Source organism: Anser anser (genome assembly GCF_964211835.1).
Source record: "Anser anser genome assembly, chromosome: 1".
NCBI lineage: Eukaryota > Metazoa > Chordata > Aves > Anseriformes > Anatidae > Anser > Anser anser.
In genome coordinates this window covers 101,416,560-101,436,718 of record NC_139720.1, presented here as the reverse complement: position 1 = coordinate 101,436,718, position 20,159 = coordinate 101,416,560, and the positions used below count along the sequence as shown (strand labels likewise).

Sequence of the window (20,159 nt, the reverse complement as noted above, 5' to 3'; positions counted from 1 at the left end):
CAAATGTTAACCAAGAGTTAGAGGAGATTGAGTGGCACATTGGAGATGTATTTGACAACCTCCCAAATAGAATCAAAAGGCCAAGTTTTCAGACTGTAATTTTATATCTTATCTTTGAGGAATATAGGTCAGCAAGTCAAGGATGTATGCATACACAGAGTTGCGCGTGTCTATCCAATTCCATGAATGAACATATGAAACATTTAGTTGTATCATTCTTGGTCATGGCAGCAATACTTTTTTTATTCACTTGCTTCTGAGAATGAATTCAGGGAGCATTTCCTCCCCTAGGACACAGAATATCATTATTCCCCGATACACTGCTTTGATGTCAGGAGAGTAAAACACCAGCACACACACACAAAATAATATATATATATATATCACAAAAATAATACATATATATATATACTTTAATATAATTAAATAACTTTGCTTGCAAATATAAACTCTTACATAAAAATAAAACCTTTGACTTTTCATATAATTTGAATGATACTAATCTGAATGAAAGTATTTGACATTAGTGTAAATAGCTTAGTAAACTGACTCCCAAATGGTTTTGCTAACTCAAAAGGACATGCGAATTCTCTTATCCACATGAAAATGGAGGTAAAAACAGGTGGAATTTAGCAACTCTTAACACCATTTAACAGAAAAGAATATTTGTAACCGGCAGTAACGATAGAGAATTTATGTCCATACAGTGCAACTCTGAGCTGAATTTTGTCTTGTGAATGTGATGTTAATGTCCTCGTTCTTGTTGAAAATGTCAAGGTTACAAACACAATCAAGACCTCAGAAAAATTTTATCTCAGTTCTGCTGCATTCTTCCTGAAAGATGTCATTGGTGTTAAAGAATATAAAGTGCAAAGATTGTTCAAAATTGTAGAACTAGCACATTTTAAATGAAACAGAGAATCTGTTCTGAAAGGTAAAACTATACCCTATAGTTGAGCACAGTATCATGTATGGATTGCTGCATCTTTACACTTTGAAGCACAATTAAGAAAGGGAGAACATAGTCAACTAAACTGGAACACAACCTACTTATAAAATATGTTTTCAATATCTGGTTAGCTTAACTTTGTATATCTAAATTTATATTTAGATACATTTAGATAAATTTATATTTAGATGCATTTAGATAAATTTATATAAAAATAAGTGATAACTCATGCCTTAATTTCCTTACATCCACCTGAAAAACCTGCAGTACAGCATCTGGTCAGAATACAGACAAACAAAATGTAAGAGATACTAACCATCTGGGCATAAGCTCTGATGGTAGTAAAGTATTTAAAATAACCATAAATTAAATTGAAAACAAATTTTCCTTCAGCTTATTTCTAGTTTCAAATGTCCTATAGGAATTGCATGACTTTTCTCAGAAGGTGGGGAAGTGCCCTGAAGTTCCTCTTTCCAGTGTGGAGTTTTACAAGAAAGTTACTGGTACAAAGCCAAAATGGCTCTGCCCAAAGCATTTATGGCTCATGACTAATACACTGCCTCTGATCATATTTCCAGTGAGGGTTACAATTCACAGATTGTGGCCCAACTCTTTCTCAATTTCCTTCTGTAGCCCACCCTGTTCTGATTTCTTCATTGACTCTCACTGACAAGATTTAATGATGTTACAGCGCATAATGAAGGGTACGGCAAAAAGGTCACAGGGATCAAACTCAACCATCCAACTGAAGAACTGCACAGGCTTAGGGAATGTTTTGATTTTTAAACAGTTTCTCCTTATGCAGACACTCAGGATTTTTCCAAGTCAGCTCCTGCCCTTAAAAAAGCTGCCACTTAACTAGTAATAGTAGTGCTGCTAACTGCATAGCAAAGTTTTCTGTGGTCCTGTCAAGACTGTGAAGGAGTCCTAGCAAAAATAAAACGAGTCTATTTTGTCCTTATAACAGTTGGAGCAGCTCCTGCTGTGCTTCTCTGGATATTTGTTACTACTGACAAAGTGGGAAGATCTCTGCCCCTCAGATCTCACCATCCTCCTTCCAGTCTGGTTGCTAAATGCATTGTCTTTGTACCTCTTTGTGCTGGAAGAAAGGAAGAATCCTTCTTCTGTGGGATGTGGATGGCAAGGAGTTCATCTCTTCTTTCCAGTTTTAATGGCTTCACTAAATTCAGTTCTTCATTTCTGAGCAGTATCACAGAAGGCAAAAATACATTAGTCCATGTGGCAGTGAAACAAACCACTGGGTGCAGGAAGCTACAAGGTGGCATTTCCTCTACTCTTTTGTTATCAGGAGTGCAGACAGAGTAAGCACACCAAGAGCCAGAAAAATTCATGTGCTTGCCAATGAATTATGTAGAAGACTGAGGAGAGCACTGGCACTTGTTTGGCCAAAAAGCCCATTAAATTAGCAGAGTTTTCCCAAAGGGTGGAAGAAAGTCAAACAGACAAGCACAACATTGTACTTGCTACCATTCTGTAGCAAAAATAAAAGAGAACACTGGATAGTAGGTTTCAGTCATCAGACAAACATGTTGCATGTTGTTCTGCAGAGTACCTGGGGAGGATTCTTGTTCTGGCACAGCATCCGATACTACGGGACCTCAGGCCTCACTGTATGCAGAGATAGTTCCCAGTCAACCCTCTGGCTGTTGGCCTTCATTTCAAGCTCTATAGCTTCTAGACTGGTAGACTGGCACCTAAAATAAACGAATATGTGATTTACAGAAACATGAGAAATAGGAGCTGAAAAAGTGTTGATAATACATGTCCATTTATCTTAGGATTTGGAAGAAGAGTGAGGTTGGCCTCGGGATCTTTGGCTTTGTCAGGAATGAGGACTGACTGTGAGGAATGAATTGCCTTCTTGCTACAAAGGAAGGATAGACTTTGATGCCAACATAAGGGCCCTTTCAGTGCAGAATAAACCCCGGACAGCTGAGACTTAGTGTTGCAACAAAACAGAGAAATGCAAAGCAAAGATCACATTCTGTTCTGGTATAAGATAATTTTTCCAGTCTAGTACTGGGCAGCCTGTGGTGGAGCAATGCCTTGGATCCTTCACCTCACTGATGACAGAGATACTTGCATTTGACAGAAGCCTCATCTCATCCTTCCTCCACCTCCACTTTCCTTATAAATGTTGATGGACGAGAAAGGTTTATAACTTGCCAAATCTAACAATAAGCCATTAAAAAATGAAACTGCAGGAAAAAATGGTATGCTTGTGCCATGACAGTCTCACACAGCACAAGGAAGAGGGACAAGTGGTTACAGGAGGAGATAAGAGAAAGATGTTTGGATATGCTGGATAGACTAAATTGTTGCAGGAACTAAATTGTCCAAGGAAGTTTAACTTAAGTCCAGCATAAAAGCCAATTTTCTGTCAGCAGCTATATGTAGGTAAATGGTTCATTACAAAGAGCAAAGCCCGTGACTTAGGGGACAGTAGAGCTGAATGAGAAGTAATTACTTACTCTGGCTGGTAGATGAGATATTTCTGTTCTTCTTCAATATCACAAAACCCAGAAGAATTGTGATCAGTATAATTGCAGCTATAAGTGGGCCAAAGAAATTTACCTTCACTTGTTCCATTTCTTCACTCTGTATCTCTAAATAAGAAAACAGACAAAAATGCACACAACAAAGATTTAATTTGATGACAATTAGCTTAACCAATCTAACTCAAAATTATGTGAATTAAAAGTTTAGGGAAAGGCCCTCACTATCCTTCGCTTTTACAGTACTTTAATAATGTTAAAAAAATCACTATCTATACAGCTTTATTTCCATTTCCAATAACCATCAAGTCCACCAAGGCTAAATGACATCAACAACAGTAAGACAAAGTATTATTTCTGAAGTTTGGGTAACATGAGAAATCAGCAGCTTGATTAATACAAGAGCCTATGGGGTCACTGCTGTGCTACTGTAACTCTGTGCTACTGTGTGAATTTCAAGAATTTGGGATTTGTTACTATTTGGTATCTCTTGGAACTGATGATTGAAGCCTAATGAAAAGCCATAAGGGATGTGAAAGAAGCAAGGAACTCAAGGGAGTTTCCCTCTATTTCTGATTATTGTGCTTTTGAGGTCTTGGTTGCTAGGGATAGCAAAAAACACAGCTTCAGTTTTCACCGAAGTTGTTTTTTTATCTAGAATTGCTGGTTTCTTACCCACCATCACTGTTTATCAGGTGGCTACTTTCATAAAGCAAGGGAGGAGAGAATCGAATAGGGAAGAGGGGGATGCACAATTATGGCTAATACAATTGAGGTTAATACTCTTGAGCAACATGTAGGCTGTGCAAACCTTAGAAGATTTCTGAATTGTATTTTAATGTTATTTACAAATCCTTTAATGTAAGGACATCAGAGGCAGTTTACTATATATAGCACTGATGACTTAACCCTTTAGCTGAAGATAAATGAAGAAAATAGCTCTGTGGAACTTTTTTAGGAATGAGTTGCAAACCTCTTATACATCTGCAGTAAGTGTTAAGTAGCAGGCTTTCTCTTGCAATGCTACCAGTCTCTCTGGGCTCCGTGTTCCTGTCGGTAGAAGCACAGCTTCAATACTAAAGGAGATGTGCAAGGCAAATGACCAAAGTGGGAAGCATCTTTATTTTGATGTGTTTGTGCTATAGCTTATGAACAAAAAATAATAAATAAATAACAAAATAAAAGTCAAAGGATGTTGGATGTTTTCCTATTCCGAGCGATAAATAAAATACATTTTTAGTCGAAAGAAAGGATCATTCATATGGAACCCTAATCCATGAGGGCTCACTGTGGCATACAGTATTCAGCTAGAAAAGTGAAAGTAGCAAACTGTGAGGCAGACAAATACCTAAACACAACTGACACTGTAGTCATTAATACATCAGGGAATGTTCAGGATGGCACAGAACATACATATCTTACAAGAGGTGTCTTAAAAAAAAAAACCAAACACATACACACAAAAACCCACACAATCCCAGAGAAAAAAAATCCCTAAATGGTCATTTTGGAATACACACTCTATATGCCAAATGTTATGAAAACCACCAGAAATGCTTCCAAGACCGGTCAAGGTTTCATGGGCTTTACACTTAAGCTCAGCACAGTCTATTTGGCAGTTTGTGAGATAAATTTGGTCCAAGGGTCTCTTCTGTTCAGCCTTCTGCCTCTCTATCAAGAGAGATTAGGAATAGCAGCTCAAGCACTTTAACATCAGAAAAACAAAACAAAACATATTTACTATGAGGGTGGTCAAACATTGGAACAGTTTGCTGAGAGAGGCTGTGGAGTCTCCATGATAGGAGATACTTAAAAACAACTGGATGAGGCCCTGAGCTACCTATTGACCCTGTTTTGTGTGGGGTGATCTCCAGGTGTTTCTTCAAACCTCAGCAGTTCTCTGATTCTGTGATGCAGCTACCTCTATCTTAACAGCAAACTGTCACCTTCAGAGACTGGTTGAAGCCTAATACAGGCATCCAGGTTGCTTTGTTGCTGCAGCAGCATTTAGGGAATGGATGAACATCCCCTGTTCTAAACAGTGTAGCAGTAGTCTTCCTTCCCTGTGCCAACTCCCTGCTTTAATAAGGCTTCCCATGGAAAGATAAGGAGAAGGAATTTGGTGGCCATGGCTATCAGTGAACAGGATGGCGAACATACAACCCTTGTAACTAGACCATACTGCTGCTTAGAGTTTATTCTCTGCCTTGACTATGCTGCCATCTGTGATCATTTCTATTGCAGTGTTCCCATCTCCTACCCATACAAAAATCAGAACTGGCAAATGAAAACTCACCTATAGCTAGTGGTGCTGAGACAAGGCTCCCCAGCTCCTCTCTAAGGTGAAGTAAGCAGCTAATATTAGTGAGGACGTTTGTAGGAACTGTGATATTCAGCTTGCTGGTAACATTGTACAGCTTTGTTACAGCATCCTGTGAGACATCCATGTGATGTATATGCCTATTTGTTGTGTTTTCATATGAAATTAGCCAAATCATCTGCCTGGGTTCCGGATAACCTCCGCTGGAAGAACAGGAAAGATTCAAGTTTTCTTTGGGCTTTAGTTCCCCTGTGGGTAGCTGTGTTATCTCAGGTTGACTATAGTTGGCTGAAACAGAGCAAAGAAAAAGCATCATGAGTTGGACACACCACATCTTGTGACAGTTCCTGTCAATTATTTGAGATTTTCAGGCATAATCAAATCTAAACAATCTTCCCAGAAAAGCAATGTGGGTCCTAAGAAAGGTTTGTTATATTTTTGTTGCACACAGTGACTTGCTTCTCCTTCTCCTTGGGACTCTTCAATGACATAGGTCAGATCAGCCAGAGAGTGGGCCTCCATCTCTCCCATCTTCTTTAGACCAATTGACACTTCAGAATAATCAAACCTGGCCAGCTTGCAGGCCTGCTTAAGCACAAAATGGGAATGAGATAGTGGTATCTACTCTCAACTTCCTGATTAAATAGGAGTTAAAATACAGACCTCTAATTTTGAAATGTGTGGAAATAAATTATCTGAGGGATTTCAGACGGGGTAAGTTGAAGGTCCAGTGTTGTCATGGGTAGACACATCCTTGGTGTCTGTCAGCATTATGAGTGATTGTTTTGCAGCTCAAAGAAATTCACTCATCTTAACTTGAAATGTAGGCCTCCCTTAGCTCAGCTTACAATGTGGAAGTGACTACAGTACAGGTTCCTTTACTCTGTGACACTGGATACTCATCTCAATCAATGAAAAACAAGCCTGTTGCTTTAAAAATCCAAGTTTCCAAGGCAAGAAATAATTGGTGAAAAGGGACTGGAAAGAACTGTGCGAACAAAAAGTATGAAGGATAAGCAGGAGCTTTTAACGAAAACAAAAAAGTACCAGGCTCAGGACTTAACTGAAAACACTTAAGTATCTCAGTGTCAAAGCATTTTAGTGCTAAATACAACATGGAGAAATATTGGAAATGGGACAAAATATTCTTAGAAAAATATAAGCCTCCTTTTTCTCCTCAAGGTCTGATTTGCTTATCTGACTGTCCACTTGAGCTCCTGGTCTGGAATATTTATTCTTAACATTTTATGGGGAGGGCAGAAAGGTAATCCAGGGCTGTGAAACTTGCCTTATCACCAAGTGATTTAAGGGGTTTCAATCTTATTGACAGTAAACAACTGGAAATAGTGGAATATACCCTTATCAAAGCACTTTCATTTTCATGTCTTCTGGAAGGGAAGCTTAATTTACTGAAAAGTGATGATGCTTGCATGCAGAGTGTGTGCTACTTATGTGTGAGTTTTGTATCTGGATTGCTAACAGAAAAGCATGTTTCAGGACAATATTTGTAATTAAAGACAACATCTTCCAAGTAGGCTACCTCAAGACATAGCAGATCCATCAGGTCTTTATTATTTTTCCCAATGGCTTAATCACCCTACCTGGTTTTGTTTCTGCATCCTAAAGTGACAATGCAGCTTACTCACTTGCTTCCCAGCCACTGACTTTTTTTATATCTTCAATGAATTAATTAGCCTTTTTTAATATGTAATATTTTATGTATATTTTGGGTTCCCATACTCTGAAAACAAGACTATTTACAGTCTTCTTTGTTAAAAAGTAATTGATTCATCTTTCAACATCTCTAGTTGGACTGTATTTTCTCCCAGCCCTCAGATAATTCTAGTAGAGCTGTTGTTCATGCTTTTAAGCTTTTCAACATTTCTTCTATAAAATGAGGACATAAACTGTAGTCTGTATTCTGGCATTGGTTTTACCATCAAGAATTTGAAGAGAGCCTATTTTGAAATAGCTTTCCTAGTCTTAACTTCTTCCCTTATTGATCCATCCAGAGTAAGCACTACAGACATGCTGTAGCAGAAACATCAGAATTTCCAGTTAAGCAGCTTGTCCACAAAATCCCTACCTTGTCTGTTTTAAGAGCCAAAGTTTTCCAATATGAAGCCCACCTTTTCTGGAGAATGGTCTGTGTTCATTGTTCTTATATAAATCATCTTGGCTGTATAAAATTCATATAATATACATACCTTCACCTATGTATTGTGCTGATGTAATATATATAAACTAGATGCATAAACTATATTAGAAGGTGCTTTGGTATTTTGGAATAGGTTTGGTCACCAAGTGGTCTAGATAGTTTTCTATGACTGTCCTTTCATTCCTGTACAGCAAACTTTTTTATGTCCGTTTTAAGTGTGAAACTCCATAATACAAGAAAGTTCTCTATGCATGCTGTATGTTTCTAGTTAAGAAACAGTAGATAAGCACAGGCACATTTCAACATCTTTTTTTTTTTTTTAATTTTAATATTTTCATTTTAATATTTTTTATTTTAATGTGTTTTATTTTAATATGTTTTTATTCTCATGGAATTTTATACTGTTCCTTCCTTTGGGAGCTTTTTGAACAGAAAGTCATTTGAAAGAAACACAGCAGCAAATAGTGTAAAACAACCTTCCTAAATTAAAGGTTTGGAAAAGTTTTAATGCTTATGTATGAGACTTCCGTAACATGTTGAATTAATTGAATGGTTGGTGCTAAGCAGCTCTTAAATTAGAGGTCTTGATATTGAGTGCCAATTATGAGTTCTGAAAGTTTGCTGAAAATACTCATCATGTAAATAAATTCTGGGAGAATCAGAATTCATCTTGACTTTCTATCTGTTTGTGGATTACATCTGCTGGTAGCACAATGCTAAACAGGCTCAGAAGTCTTGGTACTCTGTTTCTGGCTGCTGTTACACATGGCCTATTCTCTTTTGAAGCAGTATTCTGAGGCCTGAGAATACCAGTGGAAGTTAGAAGCTCTTATTATTAATGACTACTAGTATACTAGTGGTAGAGAAAACAGCCACATGAACAGAGGTTACCAGGAGAGTAATTTAAAATAGAAAGACATTATGAAAATATATTAGGAATTACTAAAAATATTGTAAAACATTAGGAAAATATTGCTTCCTCACTGAACCCCATCCCTCTAAAGATTTTCTGTCCTTTATGAAAGAAATCAAGTTAAGTCTCATAATGCCTGCATTTTTTCTTCAGAGATATTTTCAGTCCTCCCTTAACCGAGCATATGATTTTCTACTCCTCCACATATGAGCTGTTATTTTCTTCATTTTCCCTACAATTTATATCCTCATAAAATAGCTGGGTGTTTGTAGAGATCTTTTTATGTTTCAATTGTGATTTACCACCAACAATGCTAATACTATGTTTTAGCAGTAAATGTTAATACTACTGTTTTTAATAGAAGACAGTGCATCCAATGCAAATAAAAATGTATTTTCTGGGGTCCTAAAAGACATAAAACTTGTAGGAAGCAACACAAAGAAGGCAGAATGATTTTCACTATAAAATGTGATAGGGTGGGAGTCAGGACTGTTCAATGTTGAGCAAATGATTTCTTCATTTTCTACTTCTTCTGATTGCTTCCACCACAGTACTACTAATTCAGAGCTAGCTAATTCAGAACTGAGGATTTTCTATTGAGAATGCTATTTAGAAATTCTGCTCCAGTGCAGGTGCATCTCCGGTGGCTTGGGGATACAACCAGACATTTCTGGACTAAACAAAGTGACAGAACCAACCAACCAACCAATCAACCAACCACCACCAACAGAAACAGATGTCAATTAGCAGAGATTACTTACCAATGATGCTCAGTGAACACTCAGATGTGTGTATGACCTTTGGTGATCCTTTGTCTCTGTGCTGTATAATACATGTATACTGTCCCTCATCCATAATCCCTGCATTTAACAACTGCAAGGTCCATTTGTCCATATCCATCTTGGTGCGATTTATATATTTAGGACTAAGGTTGTCATGTTTTTCCTGGCCATAGTATACTTCATGCACCACTTCAGCAGCACCTTTTTGCCAAAAAACTCTTAAATCCTTTATGTCAGTTTTCTGAGAGTTTGTAAAATAACAAGACAGGTATGCAGTGTGATTGAAAAATGACTTCACCTGATGCCCACTAGCAGTAATACCTTAAACAAAGATAAGAAATTAAGATTTCCATCAGCTGAAAAAGAACACCAAGTATTTGAAGTCACAGAGGCAACGCAATGACAATAGCAACAAACCCACCAGTATTTATACACAAATTCTCCCACTAGGTGTGACAGGATACATACTTCTTCAAACTGACACACTTAGCCCTGTGGAGTTCAGGTCATGAAACTGTTACCTATATTCTTATATTTCTATATATATTACTTAGATACTATATTATTCTATATTATTATACTATGTTATCCTGTATTATTATACTATATTATTCTATATTACTTATATATTTATACTACTGTTACTTCCTATATTTCACTTTCCAAGGAAGGCCTACCTTACAGAGGTTGCCAGCAGGCAAAAGGTCAAGAGTCCTTGTATGTGTATGTAATGAGATTTTGCCACAAAGGAGATAGTTGCATAATTTCTTTTCTGAAAGTTAAGTTCATTCTCTTCACAGAACAACACAGCATTACAGTTTTGAAGAAAATGTAAAGTGCACGCTGTGTGGTAAATATTGGTGTCTGAGGATAATATGACCAGAAGGTCAGAAACAGGTTAACACTTTCTGTCCCACTGAAGAATTAATCTAGAGTTTAATGATAAATTAAATGTCAGATTTAACTGTTCTGTAATTAATGTAGAATGTAATGGCAAATTAAATGTCAGATTTAACTGTTCTGTTGCTGATCTTGTCAAGAGAAATAGTCAATAAACACAATTATGTCTTCATGCAACAAAAGTATATACTGTTATTACACAGGGGATGATTTTTCTCCAACTTTCATCACAGCATGTATCCATTGTCATTACGGGTCTTGATGGGCTGGGAGAACAGTCTTTCCTTGCAATGAAAAATGCAGTCCTCTGTCCAAGAAGGTGCAAACACCTCTGCTGTGTTAAAAAGGAGGAGGATATTCACAGTCTCTCTCTCCCAAAGCAAAGTTTTCACTGCCTTTCTGGAGCACCAGACCGCAGAGTGATCTCCACAGCTGCCGAAAACTCCAGTTGTTCCTTATCAAACTGTCCATTATCAGTTTAATACTGCTGTCCTCTATGTTATACAGAGGTGATATACACACATTTTTAAAGATCAATTTAAATCGAAAATTTAAGAGCAACATAAAATATGTGTAATGTAAAGATATAAACCTGGAGAAAATACTTACTAGATATTTAATAGAGTCTCTGCACACAATTTAAATACATGTCACATAGGTTCTGTGACTTTGATTGTACAACTGGAATGTTTAATTACTTATATGGAATGAGTTTCTGAGTAGATGAAAATGTATAGCAGGACACAAGTAATCAAAACAGGTTTTACAATTTAAAATGTGCCTCTTACCTGGGAGAATTATAATTGCATGAAGAAAGAACATGCAGATCTCCATGATGCTGTAAGAAGGAAGAATTAAGCAAGTATTTTAGAGGTTGAAAACACTCCAATACCTTCTCAAGTACTCTCAAAGAAGTGGTAAAACAGGAAGTTTTCAGAGTGATTTTTGAGAAAGTTAATCTCATATTTTCCCACTGACTTGTGGAAGTATTTCCGTATTCTTCATAGTCTTCAGCAACAAGAATCATCCTATGACAGACCTCTGGTTTACAAAGAAGGTGATGAGGTTCAAAATTACTGCAGATAGGATATGCTATGGGAGGAACACAGAGCCTCTGAGCTGCAAAGGGCAGGATGAATACCTAGAATGTCTGGCACAGAGGAAAGACGAGCATGCTTGCCCTTGGTTGTGTGGGGAAGAAGATGGGGTAACTGAAAGTAGAAGGGGAAGAAAGTGACACAGAAGGAGGAGGTGGGGGAGACAGCACGATGATGTCAGCTACCAGAATAGATGAAATGTGTGACCTTTAGTTTTGCAACAGGAACCTATCCTTCACTACAGTAAAAGACAACTGAGAGTAATCCTATGTGGTTTAAAGAGCTGAGGCTACATATCACACAGTTAACTAAAGAAAAACTAATATCTCTTTAGAGACAAACAAAACAAACAAACAAAACAACAACAACAAAAAAACTATGAATTCTCTTATAAGCAAAACACTTCTATGACTGCTTGGGTTCACGTGATGTAAGGGTCTTTAATCCTGTTTAACATCCTGGGCCCTTTTCCCACGTCTTTCTCATTTATTGGTGAGAGAGCAGCTCCATCATCTGACTGGCTTGTGGCTGCTGGTTAGCAGCACCTTTGTCTATCTCCTGTGCTATTTCCATGTATTTGGGAGAAGTCTCCACACCACCCCATTCAAAACGTCCATCACTCTCCTGAACGATTCAGAGAATCCTCTTTTGGTGGAGCAGATGTAAAACTCTTCAGCTCTTACAATACTTAAAAACAGTGAGATAGCTGTCTGCTGTCCTGACTGGTAGCATAGCTTTCTGATGGTTTCCAATTTTTTGTCAGGTTTTATATTAAGCTTGTACACTTTGGTCTTTACCTTTACCCATATCTCTGGGAGCGCAAGTCTCTTTTTCTGTTTAACACAGAATTTCTCTCAGTCAGCTGTCTTTTTTTTTTTTTTTTTTCCCCCAAATGTACTATGAAACACACAGCTATGAATTACATTTTTCTAGATTCAGACTGCCTTTTCTTAGGAAAGAGGAGAACAAATCCTAAGTGTGTCAGAGGGTATAAAAAATTTTCTTTGTGATCAGCAAGACTCACTGATTTCATCCTCAGAAGAGGAAAGGGGGCTCATGCAGAATCCATTGCTGTAAACAGAGATCATTCTCTTTCTGCTCCAGACTACAAGGGCACAAAACAACCTGCTACGTGGTGGCAAATTTTATTGAGCAATTTTCCTCCTAGGTTGGGTCCCACCAAATTAAACCACACAACTGATTGCCTAAATTGCCTGATTGTCTTTGGACTATGCTCTTAGTCATACGGACTGAATTTTTGGGTAGACGTGTGTGGAGCCAGGAGCTGAACTCAATGATCCTTGTGAGTCCCTTCCAACTCAGGATGTTCTGTGTTTCTATGATTCTAAATAAAATTGCCTGTGCAAAGTCACAGAAACCTACGGAAAGTCCTTCTCAGCAGGCATATTTCTTTCCTGTGAACAAGAATTTTTGCTTCCAGTCAAATAATAATAAAAAAACCAAACATGATAGCCCTGTTTTTTTTTTTTTGATCCAGGGCAGGTTCATAAGAGGAGGACTTAAAACAATTTGGTGACTGGAAACATAAATGGAAGAGAGAGAGTATACTGCTATAGCAAGACGTGTTGTAATGACTGTCTCAGAGCAGCAAAGACCAAAACCAGAAGTGAAAATAAGAGAGGGAGAAATAAAACCCAGGGGAAAAAAAAACAACAAAACAAACAAACAAAAATACCACCATCACCACCAACAAAAAACGCACAACAGATAACACTCCTTGCCTTTCTTTATGGGTTAGAATTGGAGCTGAGGACAGAAGTCTCAAAGGTCCCACAGCCTTTCCTGGCTGTTGTCTTCCAGGTGGTGTGTTGCTGGGGATGGCTGCACGACGAAGGATCCTGGGAGTCTGCAGAGGGACATACCTCCACATACCCTGGAGAGAGAGGTCACTGTGTGTGACAAACCGCTTCTGTTATGTGAGCTACTTTAGAGGTAGTTGCTGAATCATGAAGTGGGACAGAAAAACTTCAGTGCTGTGAACAGCTTCTCTTCCTTTTTTTACAGGATGCCTTTAACCAGCTGATGCAACTCCTTGGAGGCAGTCTCCAGAAGACTGTGGGGAGGAAGAGGAATTAAACAGTCTCTGTGTTGGCTACTTATATGATTTCTTAGGCATTTTCAAGGACGTTTTCAATACAAATTCTGTGCTCGATTCTCTTTTACAACTTCAGGCCATTGAAAGAATGGCTATGTCCCAGAATTGTTAAGGAGTCAAAAGGGACCAGGTAAGAGGCGGAAGATGGATTCTGCTTCATGGCATGGCCCACCACTGGCAAATGGTGGAGAAGGAACTACCCCACTTTGTGGCCATGGCCCAGTGCACGAGCACTACACTTCAGAGCATTGTGCCTCTGTGTACCTGGCACTTTTTCAGGATGCTAGTGACAACTGATGAGTTAGGAGTGCTTTGAAGAACCAGGGCTTAAAAAATCATCTCTGACATTCAGAAGTATATGAGGTTGGTCCTCAGGGAGGTAAACATATTTCCTTGCTAAATAAGTGCTACAGAAAAGGCACTATATGGCAAGTGTTTTTCTTGTCTTTTGAAGCTCTGTCAGCCATTCCCAGAGGTGCCCTCATGACTCAGGATTACAAACCATGTGTGGATGTCAGAGATGAAAAATGGAGATGTATTTTAATTGAAATTATGTCAGTATGCACCAGTAGTTGCATTCAGCTCTTCATTTACCGAAAGGAGAAGAAACCATATGAGTACATGTACTTTAGTGGCCCTATTCATGACTGCTTTTATTTTGGCTAAAGCAGTTTGAGAGGAGTCATGAGGCAGCTCCCATTTGGCTGAATACAAGGGGATTTCCTCCCTGAAGACCTCTAAGACAGAGGTTTGGGAAAAAGAGGTGACTTTGCTCATTTTACTTTTGAGGTAACTGCAAGAAAGCCCTCTGGGACTTGTTTTGAAATTGGTTTGTGCTTTCTGTTTCTTCTCCCTCTAAATTCAGTGTGTAATATATGCAAATTGAAGCATCATAGACAATAGTTTCACCCCCGGTCCTTTTTTGCCTGGGTTTTCATTTGCTCTCTGTTTTCCCGTTTTCACTTTTGGATGTAGTCATTGTCTTTTGAAAGATACTGTCAAATCTGCGGTCTTTGGCTTGTAAACTCCTTCAGTTCCCTTCAAAATTTACTTTTAAAGAGTATCTAAGAACATGCAGTTAGTTTATTTTATGACATCAGGTACATATCTTCCATGGGAAGACTCTCCTCCCCCTTATTTCACCATGATCTCAAAACAAAACTGTCCACTAAACTAGTAACCTAGTCTTTTGACTTTTCTTGAGTAGGGAATTTTTTAAAAAATTTCCATGCTGTGCAACACTGAGTAGCTCCATGAGCAGTGTTGTGAGCCTCCTGAAGACATCTGTGACTAAGATTTTTCATCACTGACATGAAAGCTATCCTAGAGACTTCTAAATAAAATTGTGCTCAAATGCATTTATCAACCTTCTCCTTTGTTGGAAACACAGGATGATTTGAGCAAGTGTTATCAAGGGATAGAAAAACTTAAGGAAATTCCTTTAACATGGCAAAGTCTGAGAATGGTAGGATTCCCTCCACCCAAATACTCAGACATACAATATAAATATCTAGAATGGACATTTTTTAAAACATACCATTGCCCAGGCAACTTATGTTTCCTATGTGTTTCTCTATAAAGAAAGTGTCACTGTTGTAATCAATTACTATTTTTTTTTATTGCTCATTCTCTTTTAGAAAATTATTTTACTCTAAGTTAACTTTGTAAATGCTGGATTTGTTTAATTATGCTGTTGTTACATTCTAAAAAAGTCTGTCTCCACAATTCTCAATTTATGAATGTATTTTGTTTTCCTTCCCACTATCCCCTCTTTCAGTAACATTCTTTCATTATTACCATATTCAGAGAACTATGACTTTATAATTCTGGGATCACTTTGCTCTAACACCCACAATCTGGTCTTTTAATAGCAATGAAACAACACCAATTATTATTTAAATAATACCTTTGGTCCAAAGATCATGGAGCATTCCACTGCCTCTGCAAACAGAATTCTTCATCCACAACTAAAGGAAAAGTATCTCTGAAAGAGAGCACAGAGACTGCCTAACAATGCTCAGTCCCACAGCACAAATCACAGGACACGAACAAGTACTCCACGTAACTGAAACTGTGGGGGGAATTTGAAGGGGAAGAACATCATCAACCAGAATAAGACATTCATTGGAATTAGCCATGGTGTTTGCTCTGAATTCCACCTACAGGTCAGGCTGACATGTTTTTCCACACTCTAGGCTATACCTGGCCACAGAATCGACAAATCTGTTGAACCACCTCTCCTGCATCACAGGTAACCACATGAGGTGACATCTGTCCTCCTTTCCCAGCCTCTGCCCTTGTTTGACGTTAGTCATACAAACTTCTCAGCTGGGAAGTAGCAAGTGGCTGATTCACTTCTCCATAGTTCATACCAACCTGTTTGACTTTGCAAGGAAACAGAAGGAATGCACTCCTGTTCCCACACAGGTCACAACTTAGAGATGGCAACTGCTTGACAGATTAGTAAGCTTCTGGAGTTTCCTCAAGAGTCAGAAGAGGGAGTAAGAAGAGGAAATTCAGATGCTCACTCACAGGCTGTCCCTCTTCTAAGACTTCTACAAGGGACTCTTTGCCTGGAAACGGTAAGTCAATGAGTTGGTGTTAGGGCTAAAGCTCTCAGCTCAAGTCAGGGCTACACAGGGTGTCACAGGCACAACCTCAAATAACAGTTTTCTGGGCACGTCTGATGGCAAGATAAAGGCTATATACAAAAGAATAAATTCACGATTGATTCCTAACATATACCCAAGTATGCCTAACAAGGATTAGCAGCCATACAACATATCATAAGTTTGGTCCTCAGGTATTATATGCTTAATTTTTAATAAATCTCTTTAAAAAACGGCTGTGTGTATGATGCAAACCTCCTTCTTCTTAAATGGGAGCATCACTGATCAGGAACTACCTTTTTCTTCTTGCAATAAATTAATCTCAATTATTAAATTAAGATGTGATATTCAGAAGTGCAGGTAAATGAGCCAAGCTCTATTACTCCCAGTTCTAGTGCAGAAATCACTCTGGGGATACGTATTTATTTTCTCATAGTGTTTCTTTAGGTACATTAACTGATTTACAAAGCTAAAGGAAGAGGTTTTGGATTCCTTCCCCCAGCCACCAAAATTACAGTAGTTAAGAAGAAAAGACCCAAGTCTCCTACCTACTGGTGTAAAATAAGATTGCCATCTTCATAATGCGTGTAATGAGAAAACATCCTGCTGATCTACATTATTCTCTTACCCAGTTTCTGGTTATATATGTCCTGCCCTAGGAGTTAGGAAATATTGTGCTGATGGTACTATAAAATGAGCTCTGTCTCTTTCTGTTATAGATTGGTCAACTTGCTCCAGGGAATAAGAGATGTGTGTGAAGCTGCTATGATTAGCAGCTGTGATTCAAATGAAATAGAGAACAGCTGTGGAGTTACTTTACTAATAGAAATTTAATCTTACAAGTGTATGCTCTCATTTGTTTATAGGAGTGTTACAAAGGCTTGCCTCAGTAACTGCTCAAATCTATCAAATAACTAAAGGAGGTGAAAGTCAATTGAAAGCATTAACACAATACTAGGGAGTACCTTATTTCTTTCTCTAAGCTTCCTGTCTCAGACACAGCAAAATACTCCTGTACAGATCCTGACAACAGTAACGTTCACTTTCCTTTGTCCTCAGAGCCTGTCCTTCAGTACATGCAGAAAGTCTTGATCACAGAAAATCAACCCTTTCATATCACAAATATGCATGTGCTTCTTATAGCAAGCAGCCTCTGTTCTAAAGCTTCCTCTTTTAAAGCTGAAATTCCCCTTGTTTCAAAGCACGTTTAATTCTCTTATAAGCATTAGTGTTACTCATGGTGTTCCTGAATTGCTGATTAGCCCTTGTCTTCTAGAAAACCTTTGCTTGGATTTTGCCTTTAGGAAAAAGCCCTTTGCCTGTAAGAAATAGCCCTTTTTGAATAAGGCTTGATTTTTTATGGCTGGCAAGTTTTATTCACTTCTGTTTGCTTAAACTATATTAATAGAAGGGGAAATAGTTTTGTTGGCAAGGACTGAACTTTCTCCAATGAGATTAAACAAAACTGTCTGTCCTTCCCCAATTCTCTGTTGCTGAAAGCTACCAAGTTAATTTGAGATCAGATGACACAATAAAAATAGAGCTGAATGGATTTTTGTATAAGAATGTTGATATTCAGATTGATTCCATAACAATTATGGAAAATAAAAGAAATTTAAAGCCAAACCTATACCACAACTACTATGCTTGTCATGTAGTGATTAATTTTCTATATGACTCAGTAAATAACTTGTGCTTATATGTTTGACTATTTATACATATAATTCTTTGATCAACTGATAACTTCATTCTTCTGTACTGTCAATTTATTTACATTTCATTTGATTCTCTTGTAACCTCATTTTGATTCTGACAGCTTAGTAAAAGTTGTGAATTCATCATCCATTAAGATTTGCTTTAGGTTTGCTTATGAACATGCCATGAGCCTCATAAAAGCCCAGTTTAATGACTGCAATTGTGCTTGCCAGGCATAAATCAAATATTATTCACACCTGAGACTCTTGTCTCTGAATCACAGTTTATACATGGCATTCAAAAAGGAGCTGTCTGGGGAGAAAAATCCAGATTGCATCTACTATCTATTAAACATTATTAGAAATGAATTTGAAATCGGTTTCTATACACATCCTTTTCTTTGCCCAGGACAAACTACTCATCAGCTCTGATTAAAAACAGAGAAAAAGGCTGCTATGAGTGAAAAAGAGGAAGTTGTTTTCTCCAGTCTGTAGCAATCAGAGAGCTATAATTTGCTTTTAACTTAAATTTCCTGTGAAAGCAGCCAAAAGAGTAATTTCTTCAACTAGATTGATTAAAAACTAATTAGATCTAATTTATGTGTTTTCTAAACAAGTTTAGCAAAATCTAAAACCTGAGCTTTTACAAGCTTTGTTTTTCTGTTTTTTTTCTGTTTTTATTGTATTTTATTTTATTTTATTTTAATTTAATTTAATTTAATTTAATTTTATTTGCTTGCAACTCAGTGTTGTGGTTAACAAGAAAAAACAGTAGAGGTGCATAGGTTTTTGATGATGATGGAGTATCTTCCTCGCACTCCAAGATTTCACCAACAGTAATGATGAAGGAGACCTAAGCATGCTGGAAGTAATCAAATTGTAAATGCTACATATTCTTTGACTTTCTGCCTTTCTGTCTCACCATTTATACTCATTGTCACACACATGTGTTGCATTCAGCTTTCATCTGAGTCAAATCACTGGCCAGCCAGCCTGGCTGCAGTTGGATGAAGAGGCAGTACCCTTCATATGAGCCTCAGGAACACCTGACGTGGTAGAATTTGTTTCCTTGTTCATGGTGAAAGTTTTGCTATATGTTAACAGATTCTCCTTATCTGAACTGTTATTGATGTAACAGATATTTGATGCTGATACTCAGTTGGCAAAGTATTGACTGTGATTCTCTTGTAAACAAAACACTTGTTGAGTGAGAGCTGAAATAGGAAACCAATGTGGCTCAATAAGAAGAGCATCTAAATACTACCACCCCCCCACCCCCCCACCCCCCCCCAGTATATGCTGGGGGCTATCTGACTGGAAAGCAGCTCTACAGAAAAGGACCTAGGAATCCTGGTGGACACTAAGTGGAACATGAGAGAGCAATGTGCCCTTGCTGCTAAGAAGACTAATGGTATTCTTGGCTGCATTAGGTAGAGTGTCCCCAGCAGGTCAAGGGAGGTGATCCTTCTCCTCTACTCAGCACTGACAAGGCCACACCTGGAGTATTGTGTCTAATTCTGCCCTTCCCCCAGTACAAGAGAGGTATGGACATACTGGAGGGGTCCAGTGGAGGGCCACCAAGATGATCAAGGGACTAGAGTGCCTCTCTTATGAAGAGAGACCATGAAAGCTGGGACTGATCAGCCCGGGGAAGAGGAGGCTCAGAGGGGATGTTATCAATATCTATAACTACCTGAAGGGAGGATGCAATGAAGATGGAGCCAGGCTCTTTTCAGTGGTGCCCAGTGCCAGGACAAGAGGCGATACACACAAACTGAAAAACAAGAGGTTCTGTATAATTATTAGGAAACATTTCCTTAGCATGTGTGTGACAGATCACTGGTACAAGTTGCCCAGAGAAGTTGTGGATTCTCCTCCCTTGGAGATCTTCAAAAGCCACCTGGACATGGTCCTGAGCAACCTGTTCTGGGTGTACCTGCTTGAGCAGAGGGGTTGGACCAGATGACCTCCAGAAGTCCGTGCCAACCTCAACCATGCTCCGATTCAGTAAATCTGTAAAAGATTTGGTGCAAGGCGGAGACAGTGCATAGGCAGGGAAAGAGAAATTAGATTAGGCTTTAACCGAAACACAAAAAATTACATAA

General features: G+C 38.2%; 1 protein-coding gene across 13 annotated transcripts; it reads right to left on the bottom strand.

Annotated features, from left to right (window-relative positions):
- Nucleotides 1-400: 400 nt before the first annotated feature.
- Nucleotides 401-17,110, bottom strand: CD86 (CD86 molecule). 13 transcript variants are annotated; one of them, XR_014588107.1, is made up of 9 exons: nt 16,909-17,089; nt 15,658-15,735; nt 13,378-13,529; nt 11,327-11,376; nt 9,618-9,959; nt 5,762-6,073; nt 3,442-3,576; nt 2,523-2,664; nt 401-2,149 (listed from the first exon to the last, which is right to left on the bottom strand). XR_014588107.1 is itself a non-coding variant. In XM_083848526.1 (8 exons), the coding sequence occupies exons 3-8, from the start codon at nt 13,524-13,526 to the stop codon at nt 2,645-2,647; spliced, it is 1,008 nt and encodes a 335-aa protein (XP_083704652.1). In that variant the 5' UTR covers nt 13,527-13,709; nt 15,658-15,735; nt 16,909-17,089; the 3' UTR covers nt 401-2,644. The 13 variants fall into 13 exon arrangements, 12 of the variants coding, with proteins under 12 accessions (XP_083704652.1, XP_083704651.1, XP_083704659.1 ...); XM_083848526.1 differs by having other exon boundaries at nt 401-2,664; nt 13,378-13,709; XM_083848525.1 differs by having other exon boundaries at nt 401-2,664.
- Between the last annotated feature and the right edge of the window lie 3,049 nt (nt 17,111-20,159).

Coding starts and splice junctions, on each gene's coding strand:
- CD86 (XM_083848528.1), bottom strand. Junction 9,960..11,326: donor TGCAATTATAATTCTCCCAG/GTAAGAGGCACA, acceptor TCTTTGTTTAAG/GTATTACTGCTAGTGGGCAT. Junction 5,137..5,761: donor CTCAGCACCACTAGCTATAG/GTGAGTTTTCAT, acceptor CTCTCTTGATAG/AGAGGCAGAAGGCTGAACAG.